General features: G+C 41.4%; 1 protein-coding gene across 4 annotated transcripts in view; it reads left to right on the top strand.

The window, feature by feature from the left end:
- CDCA2 (cell division cycle associated 2) overlaps positions 1 to 23,935 on the top strand; it is a 52,990-nt gene that overhangs the window by 1,709 nt on the left and 27,346 nt on the right. For 2 of the 4 annotated variants that reach the window (XM_060653225.3, XM_060653224.3), the window contains exons 4-8: positions 1,078 to 1,229; positions 13,931 to 14,081; positions 15,311 to 15,510; positions 17,255 to 17,339; positions 23,403 to 23,453. In XM_060653225.3, coding sequence (XP_060509208.2) covers positions 1,078 to 1,229; positions 13,931 to 14,081; positions 15,311 to 15,510; positions 17,255 to 17,339; positions 23,403 to 23,453 — 639 coding nt within the window. Of the gene's footprint in view, positions 1 to 1,077; positions 1,230 to 12,672; positions 12,767 to 13,930; positions 14,082 to 15,310; positions 15,511 to 17,254; positions 17,340 to 23,402; positions 23,454 to 23,935 lie in introns of those variants that run through there. The other 2 variants (XM_060653227.3, XM_060653226.3) reach the window with 2 other exon arrangements.

The following is a 23,935-nucleotide window of genomic DNA, read 5'->3' on the forward strand; positions in this document are numbered from 1 at the left end:
TTGTTCATCTTCTCTATGTCATTACTTTGACTCTGCAAATGTTCAATTAGGAAGATTTCTGTGAATATGCACAGTGCATTTAGCATATTAGAATATCAGAGTCCCAGGGCATCCAGCTTGATAATGTTCAGAAGTGTGCTCTGTGCTCAAACTGGAAAAGATGTCTGTGAACACTATGTGACTGACACATGGGATATAGGAATACATAGACTATAGTAATAAATTTCATGCTCACGCATGGCAAAAATAAGAGAATGTTGAAGAGTAATTAAGAAAGATTGGGGAATGCCTCTTTCAAAAGCACAAACAGAAAATTGACTCGGGCTAATCTTGTAGGAGTAGAAATGAAATTCACCAGTAGAGTCTGATTTTGCGTAATGAAATAAATACGGAAATGGGATTAGATTGGAAAACAGCGTTTAGAAATGGAAGGTAGCAGAAGACTGGAAAGTCACAGGGCACTAAGCTAGGTAATACATGATTTAGACAAGATCACTGTAACATACCTTTCTGTATTCCTTTCTTAACATTATTCATAGGCCTTAAAAACAACAACAACAAAACTAGATTTATTTTGTCCTCTTCAGTATGTGGCCAGAATTCAGAGTAGTGTGTACAAGGTAGATAGGTGTCTCTGAGAAATAAATCCTCTTGAAGAATTGGGAATGTGAGAGTACGTTGGCCTAAGTGGAGAACTTTCCTTTCAGTTCTTGGGGAGAAGACTGACTAATTCCAGAAAATGAAAAGTTCTTAGTCCAGAGCAAGCCATCACCCGTCCCTGTGTGCAGGAAATCTGAAACAAAAATGACAACTGTTAAAATGTGTTCACATATTCATTCCAGAGCTGTCTAATAGTGCTCTCTATGTGTCACTTTGAGAAGTGTGGAATAAGTCAGTAGACAAAACAAGATCCCCATCCAACTGCTCGAGTGTGAAGAATTTCGCCTATCCTTATCTATTTAGATTTTTGTAATGTGTTTATCTTGCTATCTTAGGCTGCTATATCACAGGGAATTCAGTACGTGATTACTGATGATTGCCTTGTTTTGTTCCAATTTTAATGAGTTTTCTTTATAGGAAGGTCACCATCCTCCCTGAAAAAATCGAGACGACGCTCTACAATTGGTGCTCGGGGCTCCCCTGAAACAAACCATCTTATTCGTTTCATTGCTCAGCAGCGGAATTTAAAGAACGTGGAGAAATCTTTGACACAGAATTCCCCTTTTCTGGTATGATATTCTTCCAAGTTCTGTCATGAATTCTTCCAGGGAGAATGTTTTGCTCTGTTACAAAGCTTTTGCACAGTGTTTCTACCTTGTGCATCTCATCTTTTTTGGGTTGGGGAGATAATATTTTGTCTGTGTCTTATAGAGATCATTCAGTTAGCATTGATGGGGATGTTGAACATGGGCACATCAAGAATTAGGTTAGAAACGGATAGAAATGGTTTTCTAGGTGAGCTGTTTTATTTTGCAGATCCCCCCCCCCCCCCCCCCAGTTAATGTTCTTCTCTGTAATGAGGTGAGGCAGTATTTTTCAAGCTTTTTTATTTAATACTTTCTAAGTGTCTAATTTTTTTTGATCACTGCATATTGGCATGTAGGGGTAAGAGTTCCCCCCCGGGACAAAATATATTGGGGATAACCTTGTGAAAGGGAGAGATTTATTTGTCGTCTGATGGGGAGGGATATAGATATTTCTGCACATTTTTAGCAGAATAATGTATATTTCTAAAAAGTAAAATAACGTACAAGAGGTACTATGAAAGACACAGTTAAGGTTTACCCTTCTGGAAGGACAGCTACTTGTCTCTTTTGGTACTGGCCTTCCACTTTTAAAATGTACTTACATTACCACTTGTTCATTTTTCAGTGTTTGGACACTATCTATATATGCGTGAGGCTATGTAGTCCTGTGGTTCTCAGAGATTATCTGCAGATCCCTGGGGATCCCTGAGTCCTATTCAAGAGGTCAAAGGTGTTAAAACATATTTTTGTGATAGCAGTGAGGTGTTTGCCCTTTTTCCACTAGGTTGATGTTTGTGCTCACAGTGCAGGAGCAACGGTGGGTCAAATTGATGGCACCAAGCTGTCATTTTAGTCCATTCTGCTAAGCATTCACAGGAGGTGTTAATGCCAGGTTCGCTTAATGTCCGTGATGATGCAGTGAAAGTTATGTTTGTTTATTTTTTATTTTATTTGTTTATTTTTTAATTTACATCCAAATTAGCATATAGTGCAACAATGATTTCAGGAGTAGATTCCTTAGCGCCCCTCACCCATTTAGCCCATCCCCCCTCCCACAACCCCTCCAGCAACCCTCTGTTTGTTCTCCAGATTTAAGAGTCTCTTCTGTTTTGTTCCCCTCCCTGTTTTTATATTATTTTTGCTTCCCTTCCCTTATCTTCATCTGTTCTGTGTCTTAAAGTCCTCATATGAGTGAAGTCATATGATATTTGTCTTTCTCTGACTAATTTTGCTTAGCGTAATATCCTCTAGTTCCATCCACGCAGTTGCAAATGGCAACACTTCATTCTTTTTGATTGCCGAGTAATACTCCATTGTATATATAGACCACTTCTTTTTTTATCCATTCATCCATTGATGGACATTTGGGCTCTTTCCATACTTTGGCTATTGTTGATAGTGCTGCTATAAACATTGTGGTGCATGTGTCCCTTCGAAACAGCACACCTGTATCCCATGGATAAATACCTAGTAGTGCAGTTGCTGGGTCGTAGGGTACTTCTATTTTTCGTTTTTTGAGGCCCCTCGATACTGTTTTCCAGAGTGGCTGCACCAGTTGGCATTGCCACCAACAATGCAAAAGAGATCCTTTCTCCACATCCTCGCCAACATCTGTTGTTGCCTGAGTTGTTAATGTTAGTCATTCTGACAGGTGTGAGGTTGTATCTCATGGTGGTTTTCATTTGTATTTCCCTGATGATGGGTGATGTTGAGCATCTTTTCATGTGTCAGCCATCTGGATGTCTTTGGAAAAGTGTCTATTCATGTCTTTTGCCCATTTCTTCACTGGATTCTTTGTTTTTTGGGTGTTGAGTTTGATAAGTTCTCTATAGATTTTGGATACTAACCCTTTATCTGATGTGTCCTCTTGCAAACATCTTCTCCCATTCTGTCGGTTTCCTTTTAGTTTTGCTGATTGTTTCCTTGGCTGTGCAGAAGCTTTTTATTTTGATGAGGTCCCAATAGTTCATTTTTGCTTTTATTTCCCTTGCTTCCGCCGACATGTTGAGTAAGAAGTTACTGCGGCCAAGATCAGAGAGGTTTTTGCCTGCTTTCTCCTCGAGGATTTTGATGACTTCCTGTCTTACATTGAGGTCTTTCATCCATTTTGAGTTTATCTTTGTGTATGGTGTGAGAAAGTGGTCCAGGTTCATTCTTCTGCATGTCACCATCCAGTTTTCCCAGCACCACTTGCTGAAGAGACAGTCTTTATTCCATTGGATATTCTTTCCTGCTTTGTCAAAGATTAGTTGGCCACGGGGCGCCTGGGTGGCGCAGTCGGTTAAGCGTCCGACTTCAGCCAGGTCACGATCTCGCGGTCTGTGAGTTCGAGCCCCGCGTCAGGCTCTGGGCTGATGGCTCGGAGCCTGGAGCCTGGAGTCTGTTTCCGATTCTGTGTCTCCCCCTCTCTCTCTGCCCCTCCCCCGTTCATGCTCTGTCTCTCTCTGTCCCAAAAATAAATAAAAAACGTTGAAAAAAAAAAATTAAAAAAAAAAAAAAAAAAAAAAAAAAAAAAAAAAAGATTAGTTGGCCATACGTTTGTGGGTCCATTTCTGGGTTCTCTATTCTGTTCCATTGATCTGAGTGTCTATTTTTGTGCCATGTTTTTTGTTTTTTTAATGATTACTTTTGAGAGAAAGGGAGCGTGAGCTGAGGAGGGGCAGAGAGCAGAGACAGAACATGAAGCAGGCTCCAGGCTCTGAGCTGTCGGCACATAGCCCGACGTAGGGGCTCAGACCCACAAATCGTGAGATCATGACCTGAGCCGAAGTTGGATGCTTACCCTACTGAGCCAGCCAGGTGCCCCAAAAACTACAAGTTTCATTAATTCTCCACCCTCCAGTATTCTGTGTGCTGAAATGGGAAGAATGCATCAAGTACTTCCAAAGGACATACAGAAGTTTGGTGGATGTTTTGAAAAAGCTCGTATATGTAACTGTTTTGAGCTAGGAGCTGAACTCAGACTGCTTTTTTTATGGTCTATCATCTTTAACTGAAAAGAATGCCTGACTGACATCATGGTTCGTTAGACTTCAGAAGGTGAACATTTTCTCAAAAATGAACAGCAAACCTGCCACTTCAAGGAAAAGCTGAAATATTTCTTACTGATGAAAAACTAGTGTTTTCTGGAGAAAATGAGAATTTTGGAAAACTTACATTCAGCATCAGGAGCTTGAGAACTTCCCAGTAGCTACACTTTTCTGATAAGATCAGTGGGGATATTAATGAATGTGATTTTTTGATATTGAATAATAAAAGGTGTTAACATTTGGAAGATCTGCATAACTAAGTGAACCGGTGTTTTCCTCATGACCAGTGCATGCAAAATATACCCTCAAATTGCAAGAGACTCACAGATTTTAACATAACCAGACTATGAAAATTTCATTGATAGGATTTCATATTTGACATTGCAACTAACCTTTAGGAAATCTGTGTTGAGTTTTGTGTTGCATTAAAGGAGGAATAGCCACAATTCTGAAAAGGCTGTTAAAATACTCGATCTTTGATATGCACTTGAACTGAGAGTCTTTGGTGTTCTCAGTTTTTTTAATTTTTTTTTTTTTTTTTTTAACGTTTATATTTATTTTTGAGACAGAGACGGAGCATGAACAGGGGAGGGGCAGAGAGAGAGGGAGACACAGAATGAGAAGCAGGCTCCAGGCTCTGAGCCGTCAGCCCAGAGCCTGACACGGGGCTCGAACTCACAGACCGCGAGATCGTGACCTGAGCTGGAGTCGGACGCTTAACCGACTGAGCCACCCAGGCGCCCCGGTGTTCTCAGTTTTTAAGAGAGTTCTGAGAACTGTTCGGGTAGATACCAACATGGACTATGGAGCTATTTGCTGAGGTTTGATTCTTTGCTTTATTATTAATTTGCTTTATTTGCTTTATTATTTTGCTTTATTTGCTTTATTATTAATTATAATTAATTATGTAACTGGCAAGTTACCTAATTTTTTTTTTCTTTAAGATTTTATTTTTAAGTAATCTCTACACCCAATATGGGGCTCAAACTCACAACCCGAGATCAAGAGCCACATGTTCTACCTGACTGAGCCAGCCAGGTGCCCCAAGTTACTTACTTTGTCTCCGTTTTCTCACACATAAAATGGGGGTGATAATAGTAAGGTTTTTAATGAGGATGAGTAAATTAATAATGAAGTACTTAGAACTGTGCCTGGAACATGGCATGCTTTAGATTTACTATCATTGTAGTTCGTTCTGTGAAAAATGAGGATTTTGCTCTCTTACACATCCTAGCCATAGCTAACACTGTCCCCTTTCTCCAGCCTTCCAGTACAACTGTAATTTTTATTGAAATTAGACTTTAACGTGCATTATTTAGCCATGTAGACATAGTTCACAAACTGCTATGTAGCATGTTATGGCTCTGTTTCTTACACAATTTTTGTTTTTCCCCTAGTTAATAAGTACTTTTTGTTACTTTTTGGTTAATCTTAAATTATTACATAATCTCATCCCCAAACTTTGACAAATCTGTGAACCTTAGAGTCTATAGGTTCTTTTCTGTGTTCCTCAGTGTCCTCTGTCTCCTGTGGGCTTGGTTGTCATCTGGATCTGCTGGACAGCTGTCACTTTGTGACTTGCTTTCACCGTCCTTAGTGATTTCCTTTTCCTCTTCTGTTGGGATTTTCCTTGACCTTGTATCTTTCTCCTTTCTTGGTTTACTGTCTCATTTTTCTGGAGCCCCAGCATATCTAATTAAGTTTATTCGACCAGCGTGTTTGGATTATGGTTTTTGTCTTAGTAGAGAAATCCAGGTGACACGTATCTTCCATGAAAATTTTGAAGGCATTGCTCCACTGTATGTTAGCTTACAGAGTTGAAGAATCCTATTCATCTACTCATTCCACACGTATTGTGATTTTCTGTCTTTTGTGTGGCCTGCTTTTTCATTTGAAGATCTGTTCTTGGTATTAGAATTTTCAGATGGAATATCTTTCATTGTGGACTTGGTGTTTTTATTGATGTTTTCTTCCTCCCCTTGCAGGCTCTCTTTTCCTCCAGCTTCCATTTTGCTCCCTGATTAGTTCGGTCTCCTGTCTGATGCCCAGGTTTTCAGACGTCTGATGATTCTTGAGACTCCATTCATGTTTAAAAGTGACACACTTTAGGGCACCTGGGGGGCTCAGTTGGTTGAGAGTCCGACTTCGGCTCAGGTCATGATCACACAGCTCGTGAGCTCAAGCCTCGCATCCGGCTCTGCTGACAACTCAGAGCCTGGAGCCTGCTTCGGATTCTGTGTCTCCCACTTTCTCTGCCCCTTCACCCACCACTCGTGCGTGCTCTCTCTCTCACTCTCTCTCAAAAATAAATAAACATTAAAAAAATAAAATAAAAGTGACACACTTTTAAAACCTGACTGGGAGCTCAGTGTGCGTGGTCTGGATTTGTTAGCTGGTGAATTTCTGTGTAGACATGGCCACTTTTTCATTGGAGGAACTCCCAAGCGTCAGAATCCTCTGGCTCTTGGCAGCTCTGTTTTCTCTGGAAGGAATTCCTTGGGATATAAACCTGAGCCCTAGAACTCTGGAAGTCAGGTGCAGAAAATGACTGGAAGTCTAACTGTTCGCTGAGAAGACTTGGATGGCCTCTGTTTTCAGTGCAAACCCTCCTTAGCTGTTTATGGAGTCTTCAGTCTCATGGAATCCTAAATTTCTGTGTTCCCTCCAAAATGTAAGGGTCCTTTGTTATTTATGGAGAGATCCGTGGGTTCAAGTGCTACTGACAGAGTTTCAGTGTTCCCGTTTGGAGTCCTGCCCTTGATCCTGGTTTCAGAAATTCTCTGATGCTTTTAGATACCTGAGCCCTTCTAGGGGTCTCCAAGCAGGTCTGCTTTTTTCCTGTTTGCAAAATGCCCTACCTAAAGAGTCCCTGTCAGTTTCAGCTTTCTCTGGCCTAAGTCAGTGGACATTGTTTGTTGACATTCCATATCTGCTGTTTATTTCTGTTTTTTTCCTGATGGGTATGCACATATACATATGCATATCTAGCAAAACACCTCATACCCGTATCATCTGATTGTATGTCTTAAGAGATTTCCTTGAATATATAGTTTTAGTATCTAGTGTTGTTAAAAGTAAGGGCTTTTCACCGGAGCAGTTTTATGGACAATCAGTGCTGTCCTTTGACCTTTTGAGGTTTGCCTCTGTAGTAAATAACTTTGGTGACTCTACTCTTTGAGTTCTCACCTTGTTCACCAAATTTATCGACTGCCTAAATAATATTAGTTACTTGTTCTACTTCACCAAAATGTCCTGCAAATGTACAAGTAGGACTTTTTAATGTACAAGTAGGACTTTTTTTCTTTTTGTAAAGCGTAAGGCCCTGTGTGCTTAGATAGTTCACCTCTTATTTTCTCCATCTTTCCGTTTTAGAAAGAAAACACTTTAAAGGAAAAGTTACAAGCTGAGGGGAAATAGCGCTCCATCTTTCTTCCACTACTCTTGCTTTCATTCTTGAATATTTCAGCAAGCACATGGATGATCATCCAACACCGTGGCAGTCTCCAATCCTTGACTTCCATAGCTCCTGCGACCATCTTCTCTACGTCAGCCATCCCCTCGTGTGGTCCCTTGCTGGTGTATTACCTTTAAGATCTTTCAGCCCACCTCCCTCTCTGACCCACATTTATCTTTCCAGTTTACTTCACACTTCTCGCATCTTATTAAAGCCTCCAGACTGTTGATGTGATCACACCCGTACTGTCTACTGCTCATCCTTCCCCAATCTAGATCTGTGTCCTAACACTCGAAAGTTTTCTTGCAGATACTTTTTTTTTTTTAGTTTTAAAAATTCACAAAAGTAAAAATACTACATACGCACATAGTTTATTTAAAGACTCAGGATTTTAGGATTTATTTATAAGAAAAAGAGTATGCAGTTGCCTTTTTCCGTTTTTCCGTTCCCAAGGCTCTCATTTTCAACTTTTGTAGCTGTTGCTCTCGGTATTTTCTTTCATATTTCTTAATAACAGGCTTATTTTCCCCCTTGCAATTCCTTTAAATTGAAGTGTAATGTACTGATTCTAGATTTTATGCACAACTGACCCTTGAACGATGTGGAGGTTGGAGGCACTGATCCCAACACTGTGGAAGATCGTAACTATTAATAGCCTACTGTTGACGGGAAGCCTTACTGATCACACAGTGGATTAACACATATTTTGTATGTTACATGCACTGTGTACTATGAACTAGAGAAAAGAAAATGTTATTAAAAAATAAGAGAAAATACACTTACAGAATTGTATGTATTGAAAAAAAAAATCTACATACAAGAGAGTCCTTGCAGTACAAACCATGTTGTTCAAGAATCGACTGTGTTCCAAATTGATCACCATTATAAGTCTGGTTAATGTCCATCACCATACAGTTACAAATTTTTATGTGTGCGTGATGAGAACTTAAAATCTAGTCTCAGCAACCTTTGAGTATATAATAGAGTATTATTCACTATAGTCACCATGTTCTGCATTACACCCCCCATGACTTACTTATTTTATACCTGGAAGTTTGTACTTTTTTAACTCCCTTCACCCATTTTGCCTACTCCCAAGTAGCCTCTGGTAACACCAATCTCTTCTCTGTATCTATGAGCTCCTTTTTTCTTTCTTTTTAAACTTTTAGATTCCACACAGTATTTGTCGTTCTCTGACTTACTTCTCTTAGCATAATGGTCTCAGGGTCCATCTATGTTGTCACAAGTGACAAGATTTTCTTTTTTTTCCTGGCTGAAAAATCCTGCGTGTACATACCATGTCTTCTTCATCCATTCGTTGATGGATACTTAGGTTGTGTCCATATCTTGGCTATTGTACATCATGCTGCAATGAACACGGGGATGCATATGTGACCTCAAGTTTGTGTTTTCATTTTCATTGGATAAGTACTCAAAAGTGGCATTAGTGGGTCATATGGCAGTTCCACTTTTAATCTTTCAAGGAACCTCCGTACTGTACCCATAGTGGCTGTGACAATTTCCATTCCCACCAAAAGTGCACAGCGATCCCTTTTCTTCACATCCTTGCTACCACTTCTTACTTCTTTTTGATAATAGCCATTGTAACACGTGCGAAGTGATAGTTCATTAGGTTTTGATTTGCATTTCCCTGATGATTAGTGATGGGGAGCATTTTTTCATGTGTCTCTGGACCATCGGTATCTTCTCTTGGGAAAAATGTCTATTCAGATTTTCTGCCCCTTTTTAAAATTGCTTTTTTTAAAACATTTTTTGCTATTCAGTTATGTGAGTTCTTTATATATAATTTTTTATGCTAGCCCTTTGTCAGATATGTGATTTGCACATATGTTCTCTCCAGTAGGTTGCCTTTTTGTTTCATGGTGGGTTTCCTTTGCTGTGCAGAGCATTTTTAGATTGATGTGGAACACTTAATTTATTTTTGCTTTGTTGTCTTGCTTTCTGTGTCAAATCCAAAAAAATCATTGTCAAGACTGTTGTCAAGGAGCTTACCACCTGTTTTCTTCTAGGGTTTTTGTGGTTTCAGCTCTTTTAAGTCTTTTGTCCATTTTTATGTTTGGTGTAAGATAACGGTTTAGTTTCATTGCTTTTGCCTGTGACTGTCCAGTTTTCCCCATACTGTTTTTTGAAGAGATGTTCTTTCCCCATTGGATGTTCTTGGCTCTTTTGTCTTCTCTTAGTTGACCATACATACATAGATTTCTGGGCTCTCTGTTCTGTTCCACTGATCTGCATGTCTGTTTTGATTACAATTGCTTCGTAATATGGTTTGAAATTGGACCACGATGCTTCCAGCTCTGTTCTTCTCAAGATTGCTTTGACTGTTCATGGTCTTTTGTGATTCCATACACATTTCAGGGTTGTTTGTTGCATGTCTTGGTAAATGCCATTGGAATGTTGATAGGGATTGCATCGAATCTGTTGCATGCTTCCAGTAGTATGGACATTTTAACGATATAAATTCTTCTAATCCATGAGCATAGAATATCTTTACACACATTTGCATCTTCAGTTTCTTTCATTAGTTTCTTACTGTTTTCATTGTATGGGTCTTTCACTCCTGTGGTTAAACTTCCTCCTAGTTTAATTCTTTCTGATGCAATTGTTTCTTAATTTTGGTTTCTGCTAGCTCATTATTAGCGTATAGACACGCAACGGATTTTTGTATGTTGGTTTTGTATCTTAAAGCAGCTTTACTGAAATCATTTAGTCTAACCGTTTTTTGGTAGAGTCTTTAGTTTCCTGTATTTAATATGCCGTCTGCACATGGTGACGGTTTTACCCCTGTTTCCGATTCGGATGCCTTTAATTTCTTGCCTGATTGCTACTACTTAATCTTTCGGTGCTAAGGCATTAACTGTTGACTTCCCACTGTGGATGATGGAGAATCAGCCTTCTTTCTTCCTTGCACCTTTTATCATACGTGCACATACGTACTTTCTGCCCTCTACAACTTCCTAATTGTTGGGTGATGTAGCTATTGGAGTGTTTACGTTACTATGACCGTATAGGTCATTCTGAGCTTATTTTTCTCCGGTTTCGTTTCCCTCCTTTTCTTTTGGGTCATTTGCCATTAGTACAAACAAATCTTAATCTCTCTCTCGAACTCTTCCTAGACCTCCATAATACCCCATTTCTGTGCCTCTTCATCACAGCAAAACTCCTTGACCAGGTTGTCTGTCCTGTCTTGCTCTCCTTCCTGCCGCCCCATCCTCTCCACTACTGCTGGCTGCTCCAGTCGGACTTTCGTCTCTGCCACTCGGTCGAGAAGACTTGCGTCACTACTGAGCACAAATGGCCTACACCTTGCCAAGACAAAGATTAAATCTAAGTTTGCGTCTTCCTCAGCCTTTCCTCGGCTTTTGATGTGTTCGACCTCCTCGAAACACTTCTTCGCTTGGTTTCTGGGATTCTGTACAGACCTAATTTTCTTCCTGTGCCATTGGTCATTCCCTCTGTGTTTCGTGTGCTGATTGCACCCCTTCTTGCAATTTTCCTCTCAAAAATGCTTGCGTGCCCCAGGGCCTTCTCCTGCCCCCTTTTCTTTGCCTTCCTTAGGTAACCTAATCCCTTCCCATGGCTTCAAGCATCAGCTGTTGGCTCCAAAATGTCAAGCTTTGGCCCAGAGCTTCCCAGAACTCCAGACCTAGATGTCCATTTGCCTATTCAGCATCCTCATTTAGTTGTTTAATAAGCATTTGAAGTATTACATGGCCACAGCCAAATTCTAGGGTTCCACTCCCTACCGGGTTCTCCAGCCCACTTCCCTGTCCTAGTATAAGCTGTCATGCAGTGGCTCAGGCCAACTATCCGTCAATCTGCCTTGGTTCCTTTCTTCCACATCCAGCCCACCACTACCTTTTGGTTGCCTATTAAAGACCTTTCTGTAATTCCACCTGTCCCACAGCTCCCCTGCCACAACCCTAATGTGATTCCTGCCTAGATTGCCAAGTGCCACTTCCTGACTGGTCTCCTTACTTCCCCCTTCCCCTAATGCATCCACCATCCCTCAGAGTGGTTCTGATACATTAAACCAGATCATTCATTCTGCCGCTTAAAACCTTCCCATGGCTTTGTTATGCCTTGAATTAAACCCAGACCCCTTCTTTGAAGCCTCCTTGATCTGAGCCTTGCCCACCATTAGCCTCAGATCCCCATCTCCCTCCATTTCCCGGGCGTGGTGGGTTTTTCTATGCTGCGTCCTATTTCTTCCATCCCAAGGCCTTTGTTCTTGTGCTACCTCCTTATTGCGGAATGCCTTTCTCCCCCAGTATCTTCCCTCCACCAGCACTTTCTCACTGTTTTGGTTTCAGCTCAGATACTGCTTGGGATACAGTGCCGTTCTGATGCAAGCGAAAGCAGCACTTTTCCTGCATCACATTCCTTTTTTATCTTCTCCGTAGCACCTCTTGTACCTGAAACTACATTAATATGTTTTCAGAATTTCAGTCTAGAATATAATTTCTCCCCTGTATCCTGAGCCCTGGGAACAGTATCTGGGACACAGGAGGAATGTTTCCTGACAAGATTCATGAAAAAAGGAAGCAGTGCATTTTGAATGTTTCGTTTGCTTTGTATATTCCCATTCTCCATCAGGAAATAGAGAAAAATGATTCCAACTAGGGAACCTTTCATTTGTTTAGGCAGCATTTCAAAGTGCTTTAAATTCCTAGGACATTAAACCTTCCCCTACCGTGTTCACTTATGAGTGTGAGAAAAAAAAAAAAAAAGCCCATTGGAGGCAAACTGTATGAATTTGGGATAACCCCTTTATTTTCTCCGTATCTCCTAGATAAGGGTTGGTCACCAGCTTTGTATGAGTGTTATGTGCTGTTTATGTCATAAAGGTTTCACATCATCAATCATATTGGGATGTAAAATATTCCGTTACGGTGTAACAGTTGGCTTTGTGAATGTATTTAACTGGGAATAGAATCAAGTGTGTGACCAGATTCACCATCAAACATGCTTCAAGCTTTTCACTGATTCTTCTCCATATGATATCTTAAAGGGAGGTAATTTTTTACTTGACTTTTGCCGGTCGGTGTAATTTTTAAATTGTTACAAGCTCCGGATGGGTGGAAATATGTTAGTCTAAATAGTAAAGGGGGGAAAAAAACCTGGACAGAGAACTTAATAATTTATAGGTAAACAGAACTCCTAAATTATACGTTACTTGGATTTATCTGGCACTTCTGTCGCTGCCAGTGTCAATTTCATCTGATGGCTCTTTGGCTGAAACCCTGTTAGAGTTTCCAGAAAGCTCCCGTGCTTACACCATTTGGCTTTGGAGTTCTAGTGAATGGCCGGCTTCCAGCTCTGAGGAAGTAAGGTCCCAAGAGATCAGGAGAATTTAGCTGGGGAGAGGATAAGTGTGAAGATGGGTATCTGAGCTATGACAGCTCATCTGTGTCTTGTCCTGGCCTTCATGGGGGCAGGTGTGCGGATGGAAATGAGCAGTCAGACTAGCTCGGATTGAACGAGGTGCATTGAGACCATCATGTGTCCTGCAGATGATTTTCGGTGTTTTTTTTTTCTTTTTAGCAAGTCTGGTAAAGTTTCCAAATTGGCAGGTTCCTCTGTCCCTTCTTCCTTGCCCCATCTCTAGGACTCAGCGTTTTCCTGTATTCCCCATATAATTGCTTACACTCGCCTTTCCAACATTTTTGTCCTAAACTTCTTTCTCTTTCCAATTTGGTTTCCTGAGGCTGTCTCAGGTTATGGACTCTAAATTATAAAAGAGAGGCCTTAAGCTCCCCAGAAAGAATCCTTCTAAATAGGTGTTTAGCCCTCAAATAAGAAGGCATGTGTTTTGCACGGGTGCCTTTTTAAAGCGCTTCCCCACCTACGCTGGACTTTTGTCATGTGCATGGACTGACTCTCAGTATTGACCAGCCTGTCACAACATGGCTAGACATACCACACAGCTGTTCCTCTTTGCTCAGGTTCAAAACCAAGGAAGGAGCAGAGGAAGAGCTAGGATCATGGCTGCACACGAAATACTCAAAACTGAAAGTACGTGATTCAAGGGGGAGAAGAGACTCTCACACGCTAATTTATTCCTCCTGATCTTCAGAAAGTCTTTATGTATTGCGTTCTGGATCCATTGGTTACAGGCCTAGAATACAGAATCTTGTTTGATTTCATCCTTAATACCCTCCGCATCTCTATTTTAACAGGGCAGTCCTGTACTGCACCGAAATGTTAATTCTTTAAGAGAGCGAATGTCCGCCTTCCAGTCAGCTTTTCACTGCATAAAGGAGAATGAAAAAATGACTGACTTTCCCGAAGTCTCAGAGGCAGAAGGAGAAGTCACGACAACAGGCTTGAGTGAGTAGAAGGAATTCAGTTTGGACTTCCGTATTGATTCAGACGAGCCTCTGAGGTATAAAAAAGATGGCGTTCCACAGTGTGAAGGCAGTCTTTTCTGAGCAGAGCTCGGTATTTTTAAATGGAGCCTAACACTTAAAATTTGGGAAATTTCACACAAAAATTTAGATTTCTGGTTTGTCTTGGAAAAAACTTGCTATCAGGCATTCCTGAGCCTACGTCTCCACATGGCCGCGATTAAGTTTTAAGTGTTAACATGTCAGAGCCAGTTAGCTCGTTTCATCTTCAGAATTAGGCATGTGGCAAATGTGAGCGTTCAAACCGTGATCTTTAGAGGCTTATTATTAAGTTTGGCAAGCATTTCTACGAATGCCAAGCACCGAACCCCGATATCATAAACAGATAGATCTAATCTGACATCTTAATAGCCTGTCACATTCTTTACCATAACTTTAGGTTGTAATTCATTTGGTTATTTTTGCCTGTCACTTTTGATTTTCCAATCACAGAACATTTGAAACATCAGAATTAGACAAAATCTTGGCATTGGCGTAATCATCACAGCCATTCCTCCGGTGCTTTGCACTCTAAAGTTCCAGATGATTTGGTTTTGGTTTCTCGAGCCACCTTCGAGTACATTCCAGCAGCACCTCATGTGCAAGACACATCCAGTTCATCTGCCTGACCCACTCTGCTGCACTCGTTTATATTTGTAGTTTGTAACTTACCTATTTTTCTCTTGTGACCTGCATTTGCAAATATTTTACGGCCATGATCGCTGTAGTTCTGCAGACGGTTCAGTTCACTTTTTGTATCTAGGAAGAACAGAGGCACATTGTGTCTGGGCTTTTCATAAAATCTTACGTAGTCAAAGCAGAACCAGGTCAGAACATAACCACATCCTTTAAAATGCTCTAAAGGAAAGGGTCCATCGTAAACTTTAAAATAGAGTGAGATACTATAACAGAGATGGAAATGTGTATTAATGTATTTTAGTACCTTTTTAAAGTCTAGAAGAAAACTCTAGTAATGTTTGTTATCCTTTTAGTAGTGATGTTCTCTTGCCTTACAGTTAGATTTCTCTCCTGAATAGAAAAATGTCCTCACTGGCAAAGTGTTTAGGCTCAAGCGTTACATTTTACTAAAATCATTATCGACGAAATTTTAAAACAATGCTGGAAAAGAAAAATATTTATGCCTGTGTTAATGTTTTTATTTTGTATACGTAGACAAAAAGGAAAGGCTTGGGCAGTGTCCACAGTTTGAGTTCTCTGCAGATTTATCTTCCAAACGTCGAAGGATATCCTCTCAGAGCAACTCTGATGAAAATCTCCCTGACGCAGTTGATCTCCAGATATCCCGTAGAGCCACTTCTCCTAATACAGGCACAATGTGTGCTGTTGAAACTTCTCTTGCAGATTTTTCTGAGGTAATTCACTTACTAGAATCATAGGAAAATGAAGCTTTGGTTTTCTGGCTAGGCGGTTTTAAGACTGTCCGAACCCTTTTTCAGTTATGGTACCTTGTACTTCTATACCACAGCTGAGTTTTAAATTGCACCGTGTGTGTGTGTGTGTGTGTGTGTGTGTGTGTGTGTGTATTTCCTACTTGCTAAATTTTTGTTGTTGTTGGCTTAATGGTTATTAGACAGTTTTGATTAATATGTTGCTTTTGGTTACAGAAAAACACTTTATGAAAGTATTAAGCCTTCTGGTCTTCTGCTTGTGAGGAATTGTTCTAGATACTGGTGGTACCACAGTGAGAAATCACAGTCCTGCCCTTGAGCAGCTTTTCGACTGCTGGAGGAGGCAGACGTAGGAGCATATTATTTACACGTAACTGGCGAATGAGTTGAGGATTATATATGGGCTGTGCAGCTCAGGTGTGGGGGTCTTACTGCCACCAATAAGTAGCACCAATAAGTTGAACTGCCACCAATAAGAATTAGTGAAGAATTAGTGAAATATTTCCAATTAAACCTAACTGGTTTAATACTGGCTGGGAAGCAGGCTGCTGTTGAGCTGCCCTTTGCTCTGCTTACTTCTTCCAAGTAGCTGGAGGGATTTTTGTTGCTTATAACTACTTAAAACCTGTCAAGATCGGGGCACCTGGGTGGCTCAGTCGGCTAAGCGTCCGACTTCGGCTCAGGTCACGATCTCACTGTCCGTGGGTTCAAGCCCCGCGTTGGGCTCTGTGCTGACGGCTCAGAGCCTGGAGCCTGTTTCAGATTCTGTGTCTCCCTCTCTCTGACCCTCCCCCATTCATGCTCTGTCTCAAAAATAAATAAACGTTAAAAAAAAAAAAATTTAAAAAAAAAAACAAAAACCTGTCAAGATTATCAAAAGACGGTAAGCAGTGTGAAATAATACTTTTGAAGATCCTTGACCTTCACTCACACGTAGACAGGAAGCTAGTTAGCTCATCACTGGCTTTCCTTGCTTTAGTTGTGCTGTGATACAGCAGGTTCCCATATCTTCAGTGAGAGGAGACACCTGACACCATTAGAGCTGGAACATTCCTGGCACCTTCTCTGTCACATAGATTCAATGCATCTCCTATCGATCTTATCTGGACCCGCATAATGAATGTTTGATAGTCATTAAAGATTCTTCAGGGTCCAGTAGGTTTCATTTGTATCTTGGAGTCACTTACAATCTCCGCTCCCTCTGCTTTTTCCTCCCGGATATGAAATCATCGTCTGACAGAATCAGTAGTTTCTCATCAGAACTTTGATTGTTTGGACATACACCACGATTTAGAAATGGTTTCCGCATTAATATGAGTGTGTTTTCTGTCCTAGCCATTGATGGTTTTCCTAGCCTAGCTATTGATATCCTGTTGTTTGATTAATAATTATATAACATCCTGTGTTAATTTTGAGAATTTTCTCTTTAGAATCAGTTAATACGGTTTTGTAGACTTCAAACAATAAGGCAACAAAAATGTGTCCCATAAACTTTTACTAGGGAGCTGAAATTTGTTTGGTAGGGTGTTTAGGCTGCAGATGTTTTTAGTTCCATTCCTGTATTTTGTAACAATTAGGTAGATAATGATTGATAGGTTTAACATCAGATTTCCAGATAATCTGTAATGCTTACTCAAATCTTTACAAAGATCTCAGTACTCCTGTAAGTAGTAAGATTTAATATTTCTTTAATTTTTTTCCTCCCAAGAAATCTTTTGAATCTGGTTTAACGCAGTCTGGATATTTGGTTGAAGAGTCTGTTTCACTTTCAGATCTCACAGAAGCTTCAAGTGGTAAGTGTTTAATCTTTCCTTAATACATGCCAGTTCACCCATTGAAACATATTGTTCAGTGGATATTTATGTTTCAGCATTTACCTATATGCTGAAATTTGGGAAAACTGAAATGGTGCCCTCCATTTGAGGAACTCACAGTCTAGTACAAATGTTTCAGAATTCTTGTTATATGAGAGATGACTTTTATTTTTTTTGAACTGCCACCAATAAGAATTAGTGAAATATTTCCAAGCTGGTAGAATCCATTATAAAAAACAGAATCTCTGAACACTTAACTAATGTATTTTGTAAGACAAAACACTGCACATGTTGTTTTTGGTTTTTAAGTTTGTGGAAAGGGACCAGCATTCAAAACTTCCCCCAAATCACTATACCTTCCCCCAAATACTGTAAGATATTAGGTTTACTTTCAGCCTACCTGTGTCTTGAAATCTTTTTTTTTTAATATTTATTTATTTTTGAGAGACGGAGAGGGACAACATGAGCAAGGGAGGGGCAGAGAGAGAGGGAGACACAAAATCTGAAGCAGGCTCCAGGCTCTGAGCTGTCAGCACAGAGCCCATCACAGAGCTTGAACTCATGAACCACGAGATCATGACCTGAGCAGAAGTTGGATGCTTAACTGACTAAGCCACCCAGGCTCCCCTGAAGTAAAACTCGTACGTATATAGTTAGGTCTTGCTTTTTTTATTTATTCTGAAAAACCCCTTCTTTTCCATGGGAGTGTTTGGCCCATTAGCTTTTCAAGTCATTATTGATATGGTTTGATTTAAATCTACCTTTTTTGGGGGGCATCTGGGTGGCCCAGTCAGTTCAGCATCCAACTCAGTTTCGGCTCAGGTCATGATCTCACGGCTTCCTGGGTTCGAGCCCCCCATTAGGCTCTGTGCTGGCGGTGTGGATTCTGTCTCTCTCTCTGGCCCTCCCCCACTTACGCTGTCTCTCTCTCAAACTTAAAAAAAATGTTTAAATAAGTAAATAAATACCATTTTTTCACGCGTATTCTCTTCTGCTTTTTGTTCCTCTGTTTCCCTTTTGTCTTTCTTGAGTATATTTGAAATCTCCTTTTTGGAAATCCATTTATTCATTACCTTTTATCTGTTTTCAATATTAAAAAAATTAAAAAAATATATATGTATAAGTGTATATATTGCATATACATATATACATATTATATGTATACATATTATACAAGTATGCATATATGCTTATATATGTATTTTATATAAACATTTCATATTATTATACATATGTATATGCGTGTATACATGTATACACGTATATAGGTATATATGTACACATGTATATATGTATACGTATATATGTATTAAGTGATCTCTAGTCCTAACATGGGGCTTCAACTCACAACCCCAAGATGAAGAGTTGCATGCTTTGCGGAGCCTGCCAGGCGCCCCTATCCATTACCTTTTAAACTCACCTTGTTGCATCTTTTTTGTTCATAGTTCCAATTGTAATATACATCCTTAACCTTTCACAGTCTACTTAGAATTAATACTGATAACTTCAGGTAAAAGACAGTACATTATGATGATTTATAAGAAATACAAATTGGTACAATGGGTTACTACTTGGCAATGAGAAGGAATGAAATCATGCCATTTGTAGCAACGTGGATAGAACTAGGAGGTATTATGCTGAGTGAAATTAGCCAGAGAAAGACAGATATCATATGTTTTCATTCATATGTGGATCTTGGGAAACTTAACAGAATACTGTGGGGGAAGGGAGGGGGAAAAATAGTTACAAACAGAGGGAGGGAGGCAAACCCCAAGAGACTTCTTAAATACAGAGAACAAACTGAGGGTTGATGGCGGGGCAGGGGAGGGGAAAATGGGCGATGGACATTGAGGGCAATTGTTGGGATGAGCACTGGGTGTTGTATGTAAGCGATGAACCACGGGAATCTACCCCCAAAACCATGCAGATAAATTTGGTGTTCATCCACAGTTCCTAAAAGTACTTTAAAGCCATGAAGGTGACATAGGTGTCTTATTACTAATGAAGGTGGCTTTTGGACCCCACCCAGTGGCAGGAGCTGGTTGCTGGGCGGACCAGCCATGTGATTGGAGGGTTCAGCCCCGCCCCCTGGTCTCTGGGGAGAGGAGAGGGGCTGGAGGTTGAATCAGCCAGTGACTTCATCAGTCATGGCCATGTAATGAAACCTCCATAAAAACTCAAAAAGACAAGGTTCAGAGAGCTTCCGGGTTGGTGAACATGTGGAGATGTGGGTACCTCACCCTATGTTCTCTTCATCTGGCTGGTGATTTGTATCCTTCATCATTTCCTTCAATAAACTGGTAAACATAAGTGTTTCCTTGAGTTCTGAGCTGCTCTGGCAAATTCAGAGAACATAAGGAGTAGGTCCCGAGAGCCTCTTGATTGATAGCCACGCTGTCATAAGTGTAGGTCACAATCTGGACTCGTGACTAGCATCCAAAGTCTAAGGAGGAAGTTGTTGGAACCTCTGGTCTGTAGCAGGTGGGTCAGAGGCACAGGAGACAGCCCAGGACTTGTGACTGGCATCTTAAGTGGGAGATGGGGGGTGCGCTTGTAGAACTGAGCCCTTCACTTCCAGAAGCTGATGCTGTCTCTGGATAGTGTCAGAATTGGGTTGAATTCTTAGACAGCCCGCTGGTGTCTGAGAATTGCTTGCTGGTGGTCTGTCTGGGAGATTCCCTTCCCCCCATGTTAGAATTGGGTCCCGGAACCCGAATAGAGTTGGTGTTAGGGGAGATAGAAGCTTTACCTACTGTATAGATCTATTTCCTATCTCCCCACCCGTGTCTTTTATGGTACTCTACACTATAGATCCCCTCTGTATTTAAATCCCACAATATTTTTGCTTTCACCAATCCTATATATTGGGAGCAGAATCTTCTCTGGTTATCCTGATAGCTATCATTTCTGATGCTCTCCATTCCTTGCTGAGGATCTAAGTTTCCCTCTGGTATCATTTACCTTCAACCTGAAAAAGAACTTCCTTCAGCATTTCTTGTAATGTATGTCTTCTCTGACTTAATTTGAATCATAACATGACGGATGAGGCACAGAGCTGTGTTAGATTTTGTAAAAGGGGATAGAAAATACTTAGAGGAGAGCTCGCAGAGGAGAACCCACATGATACCTCCATGATCTCCTTGCCTTCTCCACCCTGTTTTACCCACCTTGCCGGAGATGCAGCCCGTGAATCTGCTTTCCTACTCTGTTCTGCCCTCCGTATATCTGAGATGAATTTTATGGACGTTGATAGCCTCACTGGCCGTCCCTTCTGTTCCTTAATCATACCTTCTCTTTTCATTTAAGCTTCCAACCCTCCTTCCCTTCCTTTTTTTTTTTTTTTTTTTTAAGGTATTTATAATTTATTTCTTACAAAAAATAATTCTTCAGCATAAGTGTGTTTTCTGTGCTGTTTTTCTTTTATATCAACATACGTACATATAAATAATTAGATATCATTCGAAATTTAACTGGGCCTCCTGCGGTTTTATTTGCTAGATCTGGCAGCCCTACTCACAAATGACTGAGATAAAAGTTCCCTGGTGCCCCTTCGTCGTCTGTGGCTTCTATTGACAGGAAAAGGAAAGATGTCAGAAGCAAATGGCCTGGGCCACTCACCACCCCACCCTCCTGCCTCTCTGAACGAGCATGCCCCCCCCCCCCCTTTCCTCCTGTTATGGTAGATCCTCTGGGCTCTTATCTAAGGCCAACCCCTTCAGTATGGTCCCTTCCCTCTTTGAGGACCTTCTGCATGAAGTGTCCCCTCTTTTCTGAGTTGTTCATTTTTCCCATTCACATGCAACGCGCTGTAGTATCTCCCATCTTAAACCGGCCTTTGTCCCGGGATTTCCTTTCAGCCAGAACCCCATTTCCTTGTTTTCCTCTGCAGCAAAGCTCCCTTTTTTAAAACAAAAAAAAATTTTAATGTTTATTTATTTTTGAGAGACACACACAGAGCATGAGTGGGGGAGAGGCAGAGAGAGAGAGACAGAATCTGAAGCAGGCTCCAGGCTCCACGTTATCAGCACAGAGCCCGACGCGGGGGCTTCAACTCACAAACTGCGAGATCATGACCTGAGCCGAAGCCGGCGCTTAACCAACTGAGCCACCCAGGCGCCCCAATGTACCAAAGCTCCCTTAAAAGAACAGGCCGGGCCTGTGCCCTCGCCTCCCATTCTGTCTCGATGCAGCTCCAAATGGGCCTCGGTAACCAGTAGCCTCTTCATTGCTATCCCAGTAGTCACTCTCCATGTACCCTCTCCTTGGCGTCTCAGCGTGGCAGGCAGAGCGGACAGTGTCCTCCTGTGAGAAACCATTTCTTCACTGGGCATCGGGACTTCATTCCCTCTTGTTTCCCCCTATTTCCCTGGCCATTTCCTATTTGTCTGTTTCCTTTATTCCTTCTCTTCCATCCTGACCTTTAAACATTTGAATGCCCTGGGTTCAGTGTTCCCGACTTCTCTCCACACTCACTTCCCTAGGTGATTGTAGGCATTCCCACAACCTTGAATGCTGTCTCTGTGCTGTTGACTTCAAAATTTCAATACCCGTCCTTGGTGTCCTCCCTGAACTCTAAACCTAAGTGCTCAGCTGCCTTTTCTGGTCTCCACATGGATGTCTAATAAACATCTAATAAACCACCTTCTCTTGCCTGGATTGTTTTGTCTCCTCTGTGATTTCCCTGCTTCCATCTCTGTCCACCTCCCTCTTCGGAATCTTCTACATGGTGGGCAGGGTGCTCCTTTTAAAATGACAGTTACACTATATCATTCCCCTTCTCAAAATCTTTCATTGACCTCCCGCTGTACCTAGAATAGTAGCCAGTCCACACCCGACCTGGTCAGTCCTTAGCCTTCTCTTGGAAGCTTCTTATCTCTCTTCTCCTTGCTCAGGCTGTTCCAGCCACACCGGCCTTGTCCCTCTAGTGCGTCAGGTACGTTCTTATCTCGGATCTTCACACGTGGCTTCATGCATGTAATGTTCTTCCGTAGATGTGTGCGTGGCTCACTTCGTCCCTTCACCCAGATGCCTGCTGGATCCCTGAGACACCTCAAAACAGCAGCTCCCCCCTCTCACCATATCCTGCCTTATCCCCTTAACTTCTACATCATTTCCTTTAAAGGCCTAAATTACTACTTGTCGTTATCGAAACATTTCTTTAACCTTGTCTCTTTATTTGGAGATGACTGTAGAGTCGCTTGCGTTGTACGAAATAATTTAGACATCCAGTGTCCACCCTCCCCAGTGTCCCCCAGTGGTGACATCTTGGGTAGCAGTAATATGGTGTCACAACCAGGAAATTAACACTGATACAATCCACTGACTTTTCTTCAGATGTCACCAGTCAGACGTGCACTCATTTATGTGTATATTTAGTTCCATGTAATTTTAACACGTGGAGACTCATGTGGCCACACTGCCTTCAGTCAAGATAGAGAACCGTTCCAGCACAGGGAACCCTCATGCTGTGCTCCCCCTTTCATAGCCATAGCTTTCTCTCACCTTCTACCCCTCCCAGATCTTTTATACTGTCTATTTGTTCCCCAAAGTGTGGGAGCTTTATGTGGGTTTTGGTTTTCGTTTTTGTTTTCGTTTTCGGTTTATTTTGAGAGAGAGTGCATGTGAGCAGGGGCGGGGCAGAGAGAGAGAAAATCCCAAGCGGGCTCCACACTGTAGGCATGGAGCCTGAGGCAGGGCTCGAACCCATGAACCATGCGGTCATGACCTGAGCCAAAACCAAGAATTGGGACGTTTAACCGACTGAGCCACCCAGGTATCCCGGGGGCTTTGTGTGTTTTATTCATTGTTGTATCTCTAGCACCTAGAAAGGAGTGCCTGTCATGTCTAGGTCTAGGACCTAGAAAAAAGGGCCCAACATGTTTGTTAAATGTGGGTCATAAAGAAATACTCCCGTGAGAAAAAAACTTTGCAGGAGGAAGCTTTGCCTTGTTTGCAGGCACACACAACATATAAGTGTTTTGATTTGATAATCTTTCCTCTTCTCATCCCATCTTCTCCCTCCCACCACCCTTGCATCCTGAGATACCTCTGACTCCAGCAGTAAAATTGGTCCTCAGTCGTTGTTCAACTCAGGTTAGTTTTATGGTGTAAGTCTTGGGTGTTGTGAGTGGAGGCAGGCTAACAGTCAGTCGCTGTTTGTGAGCACCGTCTTAGATTCGTGGGAGCCAAAACTCTTTGCTTACCTTTACCTCAGTAGTTAGCAAGTTGTGACCATTGCCACTTCTCTGTCTTCTTTTTATACAACCAAATGAAATTCCAGATGTCATTCCGCAAGCAGGATATATTAGGGTCGAATTTCTCTCTTTCTTTCTTTTTTTTGGTTTTTGTTTTTTAAGTTTCTTTATTTTTGAGAGAGAATGAGTGCGGGGCAGGCGCAGAGAGAGGGGGAGACAGAGAATCCCAAGCAGGCTCCACGCCATCAATGCAGAGCCCAACAGCCCCACGCAGTCGATCCCCTGACCGTTAGATCACAACCTGAGCTGACAGCAGGAGTCGGGCATTTAATCGACTGAGCCACCCAGGTGCCCCTAGGGTGGAATGACTTGTAGCACGTT

Source organism: Panthera onca, chromosome B1 (genome assembly GCF_046562875.1).
Source record: "Panthera onca isolate mPanOnc1 chromosome B1, mPanOnc1 haplotype 2, whole genome shotgun sequence".
Taxonomy (NCBI): Eukaryota; Metazoa; Chordata; class Mammalia; order Carnivora; family Felidae; genus Panthera; species Panthera onca.